The following is a 14,863-nucleotide window of genomic DNA, read 5'->3' on the forward strand; positions in this document are numbered from 1 at the left end:
AGTCATGGGTCGGGTTTGGATGACCCTAGAGAAAGATTTGGGGGACGATTGGGTTGGGTTGACCCTAAAGAAGGGTCACAGGTCAGGTTAGGAAGACCCTAGAGAAGGATTTGGGGGATGATTGGGTTGGGTTGACCTCAGGTAAAGGGTTATGGGTCACGTTGACCCTAGAAAGAGTCATGGGTTGGGTTTGGATGACCCTAGAGAAAGATTTGGGGGACGATTGGGTTGGGTTGACCCTAAAGAAGGGTCACAGGTCGGGTTAGGAAGACCCTAGAGAAGGATTTGGGGGATGATTGGGTTGGGTTGACCTCAGGTAAGGGGTTATGGGTCACGTTGACCCTAGAAAAGAGTCATGGGTCGAGTTTGGATGACCCTAGAGAAAGATTTGGGGGACGATTGGGTTGGGTTGACCCTAAAGAAGGGTCACAGGTCGGGTTAGGAAGACCCTAGAGAAGGATTTGGGGGATGATTGGGTTGGGTTGACCTCAGGTAAAGGGTTATGGGTCACGTTGACCCTAGAAAAGAGTCATGGGTCGAGTTTGGATGACCCTAGAGAAAGATTTGGGGGACGATTGGGTTGGGTTGACCCTAAAGAAGGGTCACAGGTCGGGTTAGGAAGACCCTAGAGAAGGATTTGGGGGATGATTGGGTTGGGTTGACCTCAGGTAAGGGGTTATGGGTCACGTTGACCCTAGAAAAGAGTCATGGGTCGAGTTTGGATGACCCTAGAGAAGGATTTAGGGGACAGTTGGGTTGGGTTGACCTCAGATAAGGGGTTATAGGTCACGTTGGCCCTAGAAAAGAGTCATGGGTCAGACTGGGTTGACCCTAGGGAGGGGCCATGGGTTGGGTTGAGCCTCCAGAGGGGTCATGGGTCAGGTTTAGTTGACCCTAGAGAAGGATTTGGGGAACAGTTGGGTTGGGTTGACCCCAGAGAGGGGTCACAGGGCAGGCTGACCCCGGTGAGGGGTGAGCCTGGTCCTAAACGGGGGTTTATGGGTCGGGTTGACCCCAGAAGTGGTTGCTGGGTAAGGTAGGGTTGACCCGCCCCGGGGTGGGGTGGGGTGGAGGACCTCCCCTGCTCCTCTCTGGACCTGGGGATGGGTCATATGGGGGGTTCCACAGGGGGGGCAGAGGTGACTCCAGCCCATTCCACCGCGTCCCTGAGGCGATGCCATTACCCACCCAACTAACCCGCTAACCACCCATCTAACCAGCTAACCACCACCCATCCAGCCAGCTAACCAACCACCCCAACAGTTAACCGCCCAACCAGGTAACCACCGCCCATCCACCCAGATAACTACCACCCATCCAAACAGTTAACCACCCACCCAACCAGCTAACCAAACGCTCATCCGTTCAGCTAACCACCCACCCAACCCCCTAACCAAACACCCATCCGACTGGCTAACCGATCGCCCAATCGCCTAACCATCCACCCAATCAGCTAAGCAGCCACCCATCCAACCCGGTAACCAATCGCTCAAACAGCTAACTGCTCCTCCGACCAGCTAACCAGTCACTCAACCAGCTAACCAGCTACCCACCACCCATCCAACCAGTTAACCGACCGCCCAGCCACTCAAACAACTAACCAGCTGCCCATCCAAACAGCTAAGCAACCAACCAGCTAACTACTGCCCACCCAGCCAGCTAACCAACCGGCCGACCGCCCAACTAACCAGCTAACTACCCACCCAACCAGCTCCCAACCCATCCGACCGCCCCTCTAACCGCCAGCCATCCAACCAGCTAACCAACCGACCACCTAACTAACCCGAGAACTGCCAGCCCGCTAACCAACCCATCGCCCAGTTAACCAACCAGCCCATTGCCCACCTAACCAGCTAACCAACCCATCCATCGCCCAGCCCGCCAACCCAGCTGATCACCCATCCGGCTCACCGCCCACCCAACTAACCAACCACCCATCCAACCAGCTAACTAGCCCCGCCCCTCCCATCCAACCGTCCCGTCACCCGTCCGCCCGACCCCCCAACTCCCCAACAGCTCAACTTCCTCCCCAATCACCCGCTGACCCAACCGGCCAATCAGCCGCTCTCCCAACCAACCAGCCAACTGCTCCTCCAAGCTCCCGCCCAACCCACTGGCCTGAGCAACCAATCACCCACCCAACGAGCCCACCAAGGACCCCCTCGCCTGCCCAAACACCCCACTGGTGACCCGGCCACCCTGTCACCCACCCAGCCACCCCGTTGACGACTCAACCGCCCCGTCGATGACCCAACCGTCCTATCAATGACCCAACTGTCCCCAATAAAGATCTAAACGTCCCCTCAACGACCCCACCGCCCCCTCAACGACCCCACCGCCCCCTCAACGACCCCACCGCCCCCATCAACGACCCAACCGCCCCCTCAACGACCCAACCGCCCCCTCAACGACCCAACCGCCCCCCTCAACGACCCAACCGCCCCCGCAACGACCCAACCGCCCCCGCAACGACCCAACCGCCCCTGCAACGACCCAACCGTCCCCTCAACGACCCAACCGCCCCCATCAACGACCCAACCGCCCCCCTCAACGACCCAACCGTCCCCTCAACGACCCAACCGCCCCCATCAACGACCCAACCGCCCCCCTCAACGACCCAACCGTCCCCTCAACGACCCAACCGCCCCCCTCAATGACCCAACCGTCCCCTCAATGACCCAACCGCCCCTTCAACGACCCAACCGCCCCCTCAACGACCCAACCGCCCCCATCAACGACCCAACCGCCCCCCTCAACGACCCAACCGCCCCCCTCAACGACCCAACCGCCCCCTCAACGACCCAACCGCCCCTTCAACGACCCAACCGCCCCCTCAACGACCCAACCGCCCCCGCAACGACCCAACCGCCCCTGCAACGACCCAACCGCCCCCGCAACGACCCAACCGCCCCCATCAACGACCCAACCGCCCCCCTCAACGACCCAACCGCCCCCCTCAACGACCCAACCGTCCCCTCAACGACCCAACCGCCCCCCTCAACGACCCAACCGCCCCCTCAACGACCCAACCGCCCCCCTCAACGACCCAACAACGCCGCCGATGACCCAACCATCCCACCGACGACCCCAACCGCCGTCAACATCGCCACCCCCCTACCCCATCGCCCGCTCCCCCCACCGCGCACCCTAACCCCCCCCACCCCGGCCGAAGAACCACCCCCACTTAGATTTCCCGCCCCGTGGGGGCCACCGCAGCGCCGCCACCGCCGCGCCCCCGCGCTGCCCCCCACCCCGCGCCGCGGCGGGGAGGGGGGGGGAGCCGGGGGGGTCCCCCCGCCCCCCCCCCCCGAGCTCTGTATCGTCCCCTCGTGGTCTGTGATGTATTTGCTACGAAACCCATGCCACAAACGCACCTGCCTCCGCCTCCTTCCTTCCTCCTCCTCGGGATGGGGCGGGGAGGGGCACGAGGGGCGGGGGGGTGGGCGGTCCCTACGGCTCCTATACGGTCCCTACAGCCCCCTAGAGCAGCCATGGGGTCCCTATAGATCCCTCGGTGCCCCTACAGCTCCTAGATGGCCCCTACGGCCCTCCCAGAGTGGTTATGGGGTTTCTATACATCCCCCTGGCATCCCTATGGCTCCTTCGTATTGCCAGGGGGTCTCCCATAGGTCCCTACAGCCCCCTATAACTCCCATGAGGTCCCTACAAGCTCCTAGAGCCCCCTACAGCCTTCTGTAGCCCCCTATAGCCTTCTATAGTCCCCTACAGCCTTCTACAGCCCCCTACAGCCTTCTATAGACCCCTACAGCCCTCCATAGCCCCCTTTATGGCTCTATACGCTACCAAATAATTCTATATAAAACCATACCTCCCTATATAGTTACTCACAGCTCCCCGGAGCGCCACGCGGTTGCCTAAAATGCCGGACGACCCCCCTATTGCCCCATAGAGCGGCCACCCCCCTCCCAGTCTGTGGTCTCCTGTAGATCCATACAGCCCCTGTGTTCCCATACGTTTACATCCCCTATAGCCCCATACAGCCCCTATAGATTTGCATAACGTCTGGTGACACGGTTGAGGCCATAAGCTCCTTATAGCCCCACCCATTCCCTATAGATCCATAGGGTCTCCTACAACCCTGCAGAGCCCATCCGTCCCCGTACAGCCTATATGGCTCCCTACAGGCCCTATAGGTCCGGGGAGCCCCCCACAAGGTCATGTCCCCCCCCCCATCCCCTATAGGTCCCCAAGGAGCTAGGACCGACGCCCAGATCCCTCGGCCAAGCGGCACGAAACGGGGCCGTTTCCATAGAAATTTAATTGGGCGCCGAGGGCGGGGCCAAGGCACCGGTGGGGGGCGGGGGGTCCCGGAATTTTTGGGGGTGCCCCCCCACCCCGTTAGGGGTCAGGGAGGTCGTCGGCGAGCAGCATGGGCGAACCGAGCTGGAGGTCGCGTTGGAGGCTCTCGAGGGCGGCTGGGCTCAGGCGATGGACCTCCAGCCAATCGGCGAGCAGCGAGGCCGACAGCGGCGCCGAATCGCCCTGGCTGCGGTGGGGAGGGCGGGGGGGGGGGCGTGTCCTCAGCCCGGATTTGGGGGTCTTGTCCCCGCCCCCCCGTCATCCCCCAAACCCAAGGATGCTTGGGTACCACCCAAGGATGCGGTGGGGAAAGGGAACACCCGGACACTTGGGTTCCGTTCCCACCGGGACACCCCGGATCCCGTTCCCACCGGGACACCCCGGATCGGACACCCCGGATCGGTTCTCACCTGTCCTTGGTGTCGCCCACCATGTCCAACGATTGGCTGAGAAACTCTTCCAGGTCGAAACCCACTCCGTAGCCAGCCCCGCTTCCCTTGGGGGTCACCGAAAAAACGGGGGGCAACAGGTCCTCCACCTATAGGGGGGGACACACGATGATGATGATGATGATGATGATGATCAGCCCAGGGACACCTAGGTCCCCGCCCCGGGCTGGGATTGGATGCCTAGGACCCTCACCTGCGACTTGGAGAGCTGCTGGGTGACGGTGGCAACGTCGGGGTCCGCCGGGAGAGGGGCGGCGGGGGGTTCGGACCAAACTTCGGGGGCCGGCCAGGTTTCGGGGGGTCCCCCGCAAGGTGGGGGGCAAGGGGGAGGGGGAGCGGGGGGGGCGGGGAGGGGGCGGGGGGCGAGGCGGGGCCCCGTCCCGCATCTTGGTCCAACGTTCAAGGAGGTGGCGGTCGTCGTCGGTGAGGACGAGCCCCCGGAGCCCCTCACCGCGGCCTCGGGGCTCGCGCCGCTCCCGTTCCCGCTGCTTCTTCTCCCGCTCTTTCGCCCGTTCCTGCCGCCGCCGGCGCTTCTCTTCCCGTTCTCGCTGCCGCTCCGCCGCCGTCACCGGCTTCCGGCCCTCTGGTGCCTCCGGGGCCGCGCACGGTGGCTCTGCGGAGGTTCCAGGAGACCAGGGATGGAGCCATCAACCCAACCACGACCAATCCCTGCGACCCAGGAGTCCGGGGATGGAGCTCCAACCCAACCCAACCCCAACCCAACCCAACCACAACCAACTCTGTGGACCCAGGAGTCTGGGGATGGAACCACCAACCCAACCCAACCACAATCACCCGTTGGGACCCAGGAGTCCGGGGATGGAGCCCCAACCCAACCCAACCACAACCCAACCCAACTCTGTGGACCCCAGAGTCTGGGGATGGAACCACCAACCCAACCACAACCACAACCAACCCTTGGGACCCAGAAGACCAAGGAGCGAGACACCTACGCAACCACAACCAATCCTCGGGACCCAGGAGTCCGGGGATGGAGCCCCAACCCAACCACAACTCAACCACAACCCAACCCAACCACAACCCAACCAACTCTGTGGACCCAGGAGTCCAGGGATGGAGCCCCAACCCAACCACAACTCAACCACAACCCAACCCAACCACAACCCACCAACTCTGTGGACCCAGGAGTCCAGGGATGGAGCCCCAACCCAACCACAACCCAACCCAACCACAACCTAACCCAACCACAACCTAACCACAACCCAACTCTGTTGACCCAGGAGTCTGGGGATGAAACCACCAACCCAACCACAACCAACCCTTGGGACCCAGAAGACCAAGGAGCGAGACACCTACGCAACCACAACCAATCCTTGGGACCCAGGAGTCCGGGGATGGAGCCCCAACCCAACCACAACTCAACCACAACCCAACCACAACCAATTCTGTGGAGCCAGGAGCCTGGGGATGGAGCCACAACCCAACCCAACCACAACCAATTCTGTGGAGCCAGGAGCCTGGGGATGGAGCCACAACCCAACCCAACCACAACCAACTCTGTCAACCCAGGAGTCCAGGGATGGAACCACCAACCCAACCCCAACCCAACCCAACCACAACCCAACCAACTCTGTGGACCCAGGAGCCTGGGGATGGAACCGCCGACCCAACCACGACCACAACCGATCCTCGGGACCCAGAAATCTGGGGATGGATCCCCAACCCAACCCAACCACAACCCAACCCCAACCACAACCCAACCCCAACCAACTCTGTCGACCCAGGAGTCCAGGGATAGAACCCCAACCCAACCCAACCACAACCCAACCCAACCCAACTCTGTGGAGCCAGGAGCCTGGGGATGGAACCGCCGACCCAACCACGACCACAACCAATCCTTGGGACCCAGAAATCCAGGGATGGAGCCCCAACCCCGCCCGTAACACTTCAGGGCACCCAAGTATCTGGGTGCCCCTCACCTTTGCTCTTGTTCCTCATGGCCGACTTGAGCAGAGCGGCCTTGAGGGCAGCCTTGGTGTCGTCGGAGATGGCGCCGTCCCGCTTGGGCGCCACAGGGGCCCCCGGCTCCGCCTTCACCCGGGGAGAGTCCATTGGGCAGTCAGGAGCAGGGGCGGGGCCGGGGCTTGGCATGTCCACGTCGGCGCAGGGCCAGGGTGGGCCAACGCTGGTCACCGCGGCGTTGGGCACGTTGACGGCGCTGACGTTGGCCATGGTGGCGTTGACGTTGGCCATGGTGGCGTTGGCCATGTTGACGTTGCTGTTGGTCATGGTGGCGCTGATGTTGGCCATGGCAGCGTTGGCCATGTTAACGCCGGCCATATTGACGTTTGCCAGGGTAGCATTGGCCATGTTGACACCGGCATTGGGCACGTTGACACTGGAGTTGCCCATGGTGACGTCGCCCATGGCGACGTTGGCCATGTTGATGCTGGCGTTGGCCACGTTGACGTTAGCCGCGCTGACGCTAGTCGTGTTGACGCCAACGTTAGCCGCATTGATGTCGCCCACGGGGACGCTAACGTTGGTCACGGCACCGTTGGCTGCGTTGACGCCAACGCCAGCCCCGCTGGCCGCGCTTTCGGTGCCGCCGGCCGGAGCGAAGGCAATTTGCCGCCGGATACCGTCACGGCGGGCGTGGAAGTCGGCGATCTCGGCCACGATGGCTGCTTTGATCTCCTCTTTGGTGAGCGCCCGGCGGTCGAAGGCAAAATCAAAGGCGGGGACGCACTCGGGCTCATCCTCGGGGTCGTGGTACTTGGCCAAAAACGGGTGCCGCAGCGCCTCGGCCACCCCCACCCGCTCCCGCGGGTCAAAGCGCAGCATCCGACCCAAGAGCGCCAACGCCGCCGGCTCGGCGTCGCCGAAGAGGCTTTCCCAAGGCACCGCCGGCCGCGGCGGCAGGCTCTGCACGTAAGCCCGCACCCGTTCGGCACCGATGGCGGCCATGACGGTGGCCGGTGGCGTTCCCAGCACCGCCATGATGAGCTGCAGCTGGTGGACGTAGTTCCTGCCGGGGAAGAGCTGCCGGCGACCCAACATCTCGGCAAAAATGCACCCAACCGACCACATGTCGATGGCACGGGTGTAGCGGTGAAGCGAGAGCAGCAGCTCTGGCGCCCGGTACCAGCGGGTGGCCACGTACTCGGTGAGAAAGGCTTTGGCGTGCCGCGGGTCGGCCCCCAGGCCCCGGGCCATGCCGAAATCGCCGATCTTCAGCTCGCAGTTCTCGTTCACCAGCAGGTTGCTCGGCTTCAGGTCACGGTGGAGGACGTTGGCCGAGTGGATGTACTTGAGGCCCCGCAGGAGCTGGTAGAGGAAGTAGCGGACGTGCTCCAGCGTCAGCGGCTGTGCCGAGTGGATGATCTGGTGGAGGTCGCTCTCCATCAGGTCCAGCACCACGTAACTGCAGGCGGGAAGGAGGACCAAAGCGTCCGGGAAGGGCTGGAGATGGCCCCGTGGGCACCACCACCCCTTCCATGAGCCCAGGTGGCCAGGTGGGCTCCAGCCCACGTCTTCTCCCGCCCCACCAGAGCACCCAGGAGGGGCTGGGAACATCCCTACGGGGGCCACCACCACCCAACGTCCCCAACCAGCCAAGTGGCCTCCAGCCCACGTCTTCTCCCATCCCACCAGAACACCCAGGAGGGGCTGGAAACGTCCCTACGGGGGCCACCATCACCCAACGTCCCCAACCGGCCAAGCGGGCTCCATCCCACGTCTTCTCCCGCCCCACCAGAGCACCCAGGAGGGGCTGGGAACATCCCTACGGGGGCCACCACCACCCAATGTCCCCAACCGGCCAAGCGGGCTCCATCCCACGTCTTCTCCCGCCCCACCAGAGCACCCAGGAGGGGCTGGGAACGTCCCTACGGGGGCCACCACCACCCAACGTCCCCAACCGGCCAAGCGGGCTCCATCCCACGTCTTCTCCCGCCCCACCAGAGCACCCAGGAGGGGCTGGGAACGTCCCTACGGGGGCCACCACCACCCAACATCCCCAACCGGCCAAGCGGGCTCCATGCCACATCTTCTCCCACCCCACCAGAGCACCCAGGAGGGGATGCAGATGTCCCTACGGGGGCCACCACCACCCAATGTCCCCAACCAGCCAAGTGGCCTCCATGCCACGTCTTCTCCCGCCCCACCAGAGCACCCAGGAGGGGATGGAGATGTCCCTATGGGGGCCACCACCACCCAACGTCCCCAACCGGCCAAGCGGGCTCCATCCCACGTCTTCTCCCGCCCCACCAGAACACCCAGGAGGGGCTGGGAACATCCCTACGGGGCCACCACCACCCAACATCCCCAACCGGCCAAGCGGGCTCCATGCCACGTCTTCTCCCACCCCACCAGAGCACCCAGGAGGGGATGGAGATGTCCCTATAGGGGCCACCACCACCCAATGTCCCCAACCGGCCAAGCGGGCTCCATCCCACGTCTTCTCCCACCCCACCAGAGCACCCAGGAGGGGCTGGGAACATCCCTACGGGGGCCACCACCACCCAACGTCCCCAACCGGCCAAGCGGGCTCCATCCCACGTCTTCTCCCGCCCCACCAGAGCACCCAGGAGGGGCTGGGAACGTCCCTACGGGGGCCACCACCACCCAACATCCCCAACCGGCCAAGCGGGCTCCATGCCACGTCTTTCCCACCCCACCAGAGCACCCAGGAGGGGATGGAGATGTCCCTATGGGGGCCACCACCACCCAATGTCCCCAACCGGCCAAGCGGGCTCCATCCCACGTCTTCTCCCACCCCACCAGGGCACCCAGGAGGGGCTGGGAACGTCCCTACGGGGGCCACCACCACCCAACATCCCCAACCGGCCAAGCGGGCTCCATCCCACGTCTTCTCCCGCCCCACCAGGGCACCCAGGAGGGGCTGGGAACGTCCCTACGGGGGCCACCATCACCCAACGTCCCCAACCGGCCAAGCGGGCTCCATGCCACGTCTTCTCCCGCCCCACCAGGGCACCCAGGAGGGGCTGGGAACGTCCCTACGGGGGCCACCACCACCCAACATCCCCAACCGGCCAAGCGGGCTCCATGCCACGTCTTCTCCCGCCCCACCAGGGCACCCAGGAGGGGCTGGGAACGTCCCTACGGGGGCCACCATCACCCAACGTCCCCAACCGGCCAAGCGGGCTCCATCCCACGTCTTCTCCCGCCCCACCAGAGCACCCAGGAGGGGATGGAGATGTCCCTATGGGGGCCACCACCACCCAATGTCCCCAACCGGCCAAGCGGGCTCCATCCCACGTCTTCTCCCACCCCACCAGAGCACCCAGGAGGGGCTGGGAACATCCCTACGGGGGCCACCACCACCCAACGTCCCCAACCGGCCAAGCGGGCTCCATGCCACATCTTCTCCCACCCCACCAGAGCACCCAGGAGGGGATGCAGATGTCCCTACGGGGGCCACCACCACCCAATGTCCCCAACCAGCCAAGTGGCCTCCATGCCACGTCTTCTCCCGCCCCACCAGAGCACCCAGGAGGGGATGGAGATGTCCCTATGGGGGCCACCACCACCCAACGTCCCCAACCGGCCAAGCGGGCTCCATCCCACGTCTTCTCCCGCCCCACCAGGGCACCCAGGAGGGGCTGGGAACGTCCCTACGGGGGCCACCACCACTCGGGGGAACGCTGGGGCGTCCTGGGCACGCACACGGAGCGGAACTCGCCGTAGGGGACGGTGGGTTTGAGGATGTCCTTGATGCCGATGATGTTGTCGTGCTTGAAGTGCTTGAGGATCTTCAACTCCCGCAGGGTCCGCTTGGCGTTGGTCACCACGTCGAAGGCGTTGGGGATCTTCTTGATGGCCACCTGCTGGCCTGAAAGTCCCGTGGACCCAGGCGGCCGGGGGGGGGGGGGGGGGGGCTCGTTACCCGTCCCGGCATCCCCCAGGGTGCCCACCCAAGCACCCGGAAAGGAGCCAGGCAGATGGGAATCCCCCATCCAAGGGGACCCAGGTGGCCGGGAACCCCCCGATCTCCCACCCAAGGGGGTCCCGGTGGCCGGGTGCCCCCCGATCCCCCTCCCAAGGGGGTCCCGGTGGCCCCAATCTCCCTCCCAAGGGGGTCCCGGTGGCCCCCAATCTCCCTCCCAATGGTACCCAGTTGCCCAGGACCCCCCGATCTCCCACCCAAGTGGGTCCCAGTGGCCAGGTGCCCCCCGATCCCCCACCCAAGTGGGCCCAGGTGGCTGGGAACCCCCTGATCTCCCACCCAAGGGAGTCCTGGTGGCCGGGTGCCCCCCGATCTCCCACCCAAGGGGGTCCCGGTGCCCCCCGATCTCCCACCCAAGGGGGTCCTGGTGGCTGGGTGCCCCCCAATCTCCCACCCAAGGGAGTCCCAGTGCCCCCCGATCTCCCACCCAAGGGGGTCCCGGTGGCCGGGTGCCCCCCGATCTCCCACCCAAGGGGGTCCCGGTGCCCCCCGATCTCCCACCCAAGGGGGTCCCGGTGGCCGGGTGCCCCCCAATCTCCCACCCAAGGGGGTCCCGGTGGCTGGGAGCCCCCCAATCTCCCACCCAAGGGGGTCCCGGCGTCCGGCTCACCGGTGTCGCGGCGGCGGGCGGAGCTGACGACGCCGTAGGCGCCGGTGCCGATGGTCTCGATGACCTCGTACTCGTCGCCCACCTCGAAGGTGACGTCCAGCGCCCTCGCCTTCAACAGGGCCAAGGGACCCCCCCCGGCCCCCGAACCCCGTCCGGGGGGGTCCCGTCTCCCCCCGGCCTCCGAATCCGCCTCCGTCATGGCGCCTGCGTCACCTCGTCAGGGCAGGGAGCCTGGGAGCCAGGCCGGCCGTGCCCCACGCTGCCCGGGGACCCCGATTTTGGGGACCCCGATTTTGGGGTCCCACATATCCCAGGGACCCTCATAGCCTGGGGACCCCGATTTTGGGGTCCCACGTGTCCCGAGGACCCTCATATCCCGGGGACCCCAGTGTCCGGGCCCCACTTTTCCTATTTCTGGGCACCCAAATATCCCGGGGACCCCGATTTCGGGGTCCCACACGTCCCAGGGACCCACATAGCCCAGGGACCCAGATATCCCAGTAACCCCAGCGATCAGGCCCCCCACATCCCAGTAACCCCAGCGCTCGGGCTCCGCGCATCCCAGTAATCCCCACATCCCGGTAACCCCAGTGCTCAGACCCCCCGCGTCCCAGTAACCCCAGTGCTCAGCCCCCCCACGTCCCAGTAACCCCAGCACTCGCCCCCCCACGTCCCAGTAACCCCAGCACTCGCCCCCCCCCACATCCCAGTAAGCCCAGTAGTCAGGTCCCATGCATCCCAGTAACCCCAGCACTCAGGCCCCCCACATCCCAGTAACCCCAGCGCTCGGACTCCGCGCATCCCAGTAACCCCCACATCCCGGTAACCCCAGTGCTCAGACCACCCGCGTCCCAGTAACACCCACATCCCAGTAACCCCAGCGCTCAGACCCCCTGCGTCCCAGTAAGCCCAGTAGTCAGACCCCCCCATCCCAATAACCCCAGTACTCACCCCCCCCACATTCCAGTAACCCCAGCACTCAGCCCCCCTCCCATCCCAGTAAGCCCAGCACTCACCCCCCCAACCCAGTAACCCCAGCACTCACCCCCCCCACATCCCAGTAACCCCAGCACTCGCCCCCCTCCCATCCCAGTAAGCCTAGTAGTCAGGCCCCACGCATCCCAGTAAGCCCAGTACTCACCCCCCCACATCCCAGTAACCCCAGCACTCACCCCCTCCCATCCCAGTAACCCCAGTAACCCCAGTACTCACCCCCCCACATCCCAGTAACCCCAGCACTCACCCCCTCCCATCCCAGTAACCCCAGCACTCAGCCCCCCCCACATCCCAGTAACCCCAGCACTCACCCCCCCACATCCCAGTAACCCCAGCACTCACCCCCCCCACATCCCAGTAAGCCCAGTAGTCAGGCCCCACGCATCCCAGTAAGCCCAGTACTCACCCCCCCCACATCCCAGTAACCCCAGTACTCGCCCCCCTCCCATCCCAGTAACCCCAGTACTCACCCCCCACATCCCAGTAACCCCAGCACTCACCCCCCACATCCCAGTAACCCCAGCACTCGCCCCCCTCCCATCCCAGTAACCCCAGTAACCCCAGTACTCACCCCCCCACATCCCAGTAACCCCAGCACTCACCCCCTCCCATCCCAGTAACCCCAGTAACCCCAGTACTCACCCCCCCACATCCCAGTAACCCCAGCACTCACCCCCTCCCATCCCAGTAACCCCAGCACTCACCCCCCCACATCCCAGTAACCCCAGTACTCACCCCCCCCACATCCCAGTAAGCCCAGTAGTCACCCCCCCCACATCCCAGTAAGCCCAGTAGTCAGGCCCCACGCATCCCAGTAAGCCCAGTACTCACCCCCCCACATCCCAGTAACCCCAGTACTCACCCCCCCACATCCCAGTAACCCCAGTACTCGCCCCCCTCCCATCCCAGTAACCCCAGTACTCACCCCCCCCACATCCCAGTAAGCCCAGTAGTCAGGCCCCATGCATCCCAGTAAGCCCAGTACTCACCCCCCCACATCCCAGTAACCCCAGTACTCACCCCCCCCACATCCCAGTAACCCCAGTACTCGCCCCCCTCCCATCCCAGTAACCCCAGTACTCACCCCCCACATCCCAGTAACCCCACCACTCACCCCCCACATCCCAGTAAGCCCAGCACTCAGCCCCCCCACATCCCAGTAACCCCAGCACTCGCCCCCCCCACATCCCAGTAAGCCCAGTAGTCACGCCCCCCACATCCCAGTAACCCCAGTACTGACCCCCCCCACATCCCAGTAAGCCCAGTAGTCACGCCCCCCACATCCCAGTAACCCCAGTACTGACCCCCCCCACATCCCAGTAAGCCCAGTAGTCAGGCCCCTCCCATCCCAGTAACCCCAGTAGTCACGCCCCCCACATCCCAGTAACCCCAGCACTCGCCCCCCCCATCCCGGTGGAACACCCCCCACTATCCGTCTCCCCCTTCCGCCCTCCCAGTCCTCCCAGTCCTCCCAGTCCTCCCAGGCCGGTCGCGGTGGGAACGGGGCGGTTGCCATGGCGACGGGGCTGTTCCCATGGCGACGGGGCTGGGGGGGGGAACCCCACCTCCCCCCCGCGGGACCACTCACCTCCGCTCCCGCCGCTCCCCGCGGGCCGCCGGATATGGTACCGCCCGGCCACGCCCCCCGCTCCGCTCCTACCCGCCCCGCCCGCCTCTAGGCCACGCCCCCTCCCCCCGCCCGGGCGCCAACGCTCCTTCCTTTGCCCCGCCGGCGGCCACGCCTCCCCTTCCCGCCGACCAATCGGATGCGCGGGCGGAGGGGAGGGGGGCGAGGCTTAGAGGGAAAGCGGGGAGCGCTGAGGGGAGGCGAGGGAAGGGGGCGGGGCGGGGCTGAGGGGGCGGGGCTGAGCATGCGGGGCTAAGGGAATGGGTGTTGCTAAGGGGCGGGGCGTTGCTAAGGGTGGGTGGTGCTACGGGGCGTTGCTAAGGGGCGGAGCGTTGCTAAAGGGGGCGGGGCTACGGGAACGGGCGTCGCTAAGGGTGGGTGGTGCTAAGGGGAGGGGCGTTGCTAAGGGTGGGTGGTGCTGAGGGGCGGGCTAAGGGAGGGGGCGTGGCTAAGGGAATGGGCGTTGCTAAGGGGTGTTGCTAAGGGGCGGGGCTAAGGGGAGGGGCGTTGCTAAGGGCGGGTGGTGCTAGGGGCGGGGCTAAGGGGAGGGGCGTTGCGAAGGGTGGGCGGTGCTAAGGGGGCGGTGCTAAGGGAATGGTCGTTGCTAAGGGGAGGGGCGTTGCTAAGGGGGCGTTGCTAAGGGAATAGGCGTTGCTAAGAGGCGTGGCGTTGCTAAGGGGCGGAGCGCTGCGGGGGCGTTGCTAAGGGGAGTGGCGTTGCTAAGGGGCGGGGCGCTCCTGGCGGGGGCGGTGCTAAGGGGGCGCCCGGGCGCCGCCAGCACGGTGGAGGGGGGGGCGGGGGCGGTGAAAGGAAGCGACGTCACAGCGTGGGCGGGGCTTGAAGCCCCGCCCCCTCCTCCCCTCCGGCCTAGCACCTCGGGGGGAGCCCGGACCCCCCCAAACCCCCCAAAAAGGGCGGCCCCGCCCCCCCCA

General features: G+C 65.3%; 1 protein-coding gene across 1 annotated transcript; it reads right to left on the reverse strand.

The window, feature by feature from the left end:
- Positions 1–4,261: 4,261 nt before the first annotated feature.
- Positions 4,262–13,950, reverse strand: MAPK7 (mitogen-activated protein kinase 7). Its single transcript, XM_069774574.1, is given in 8 exon segments — positions 4,262–4,507; positions 4,731–4,858; positions 4,963–5,118; positions 5,120–5,382; positions 6,710–8,154; positions 10,419–10,584; positions 11,309–11,512; positions 13,893–13,950. Coding segments are annotated over 7 exon segments (2,505 nt in total). The 5' UTR covers positions 11,508–11,512; positions 13,893–13,950; the 3' UTR covers positions 4,262–4,359.
- Positions 13,951–14,863: the final 913 nt, after the last annotated feature.

The sequence above is a fragment of the Haliaeetus albicilla genome, chromosome 30 (genome assembly GCF_947461875.1).
Source record: "Haliaeetus albicilla chromosome 30, bHalAlb1.1, whole genome shotgun sequence".
NCBI lineage: Eukaryota > Metazoa > Chordata > Aves > Accipitriformes > Accipitridae > Haliaeetus > Haliaeetus albicilla.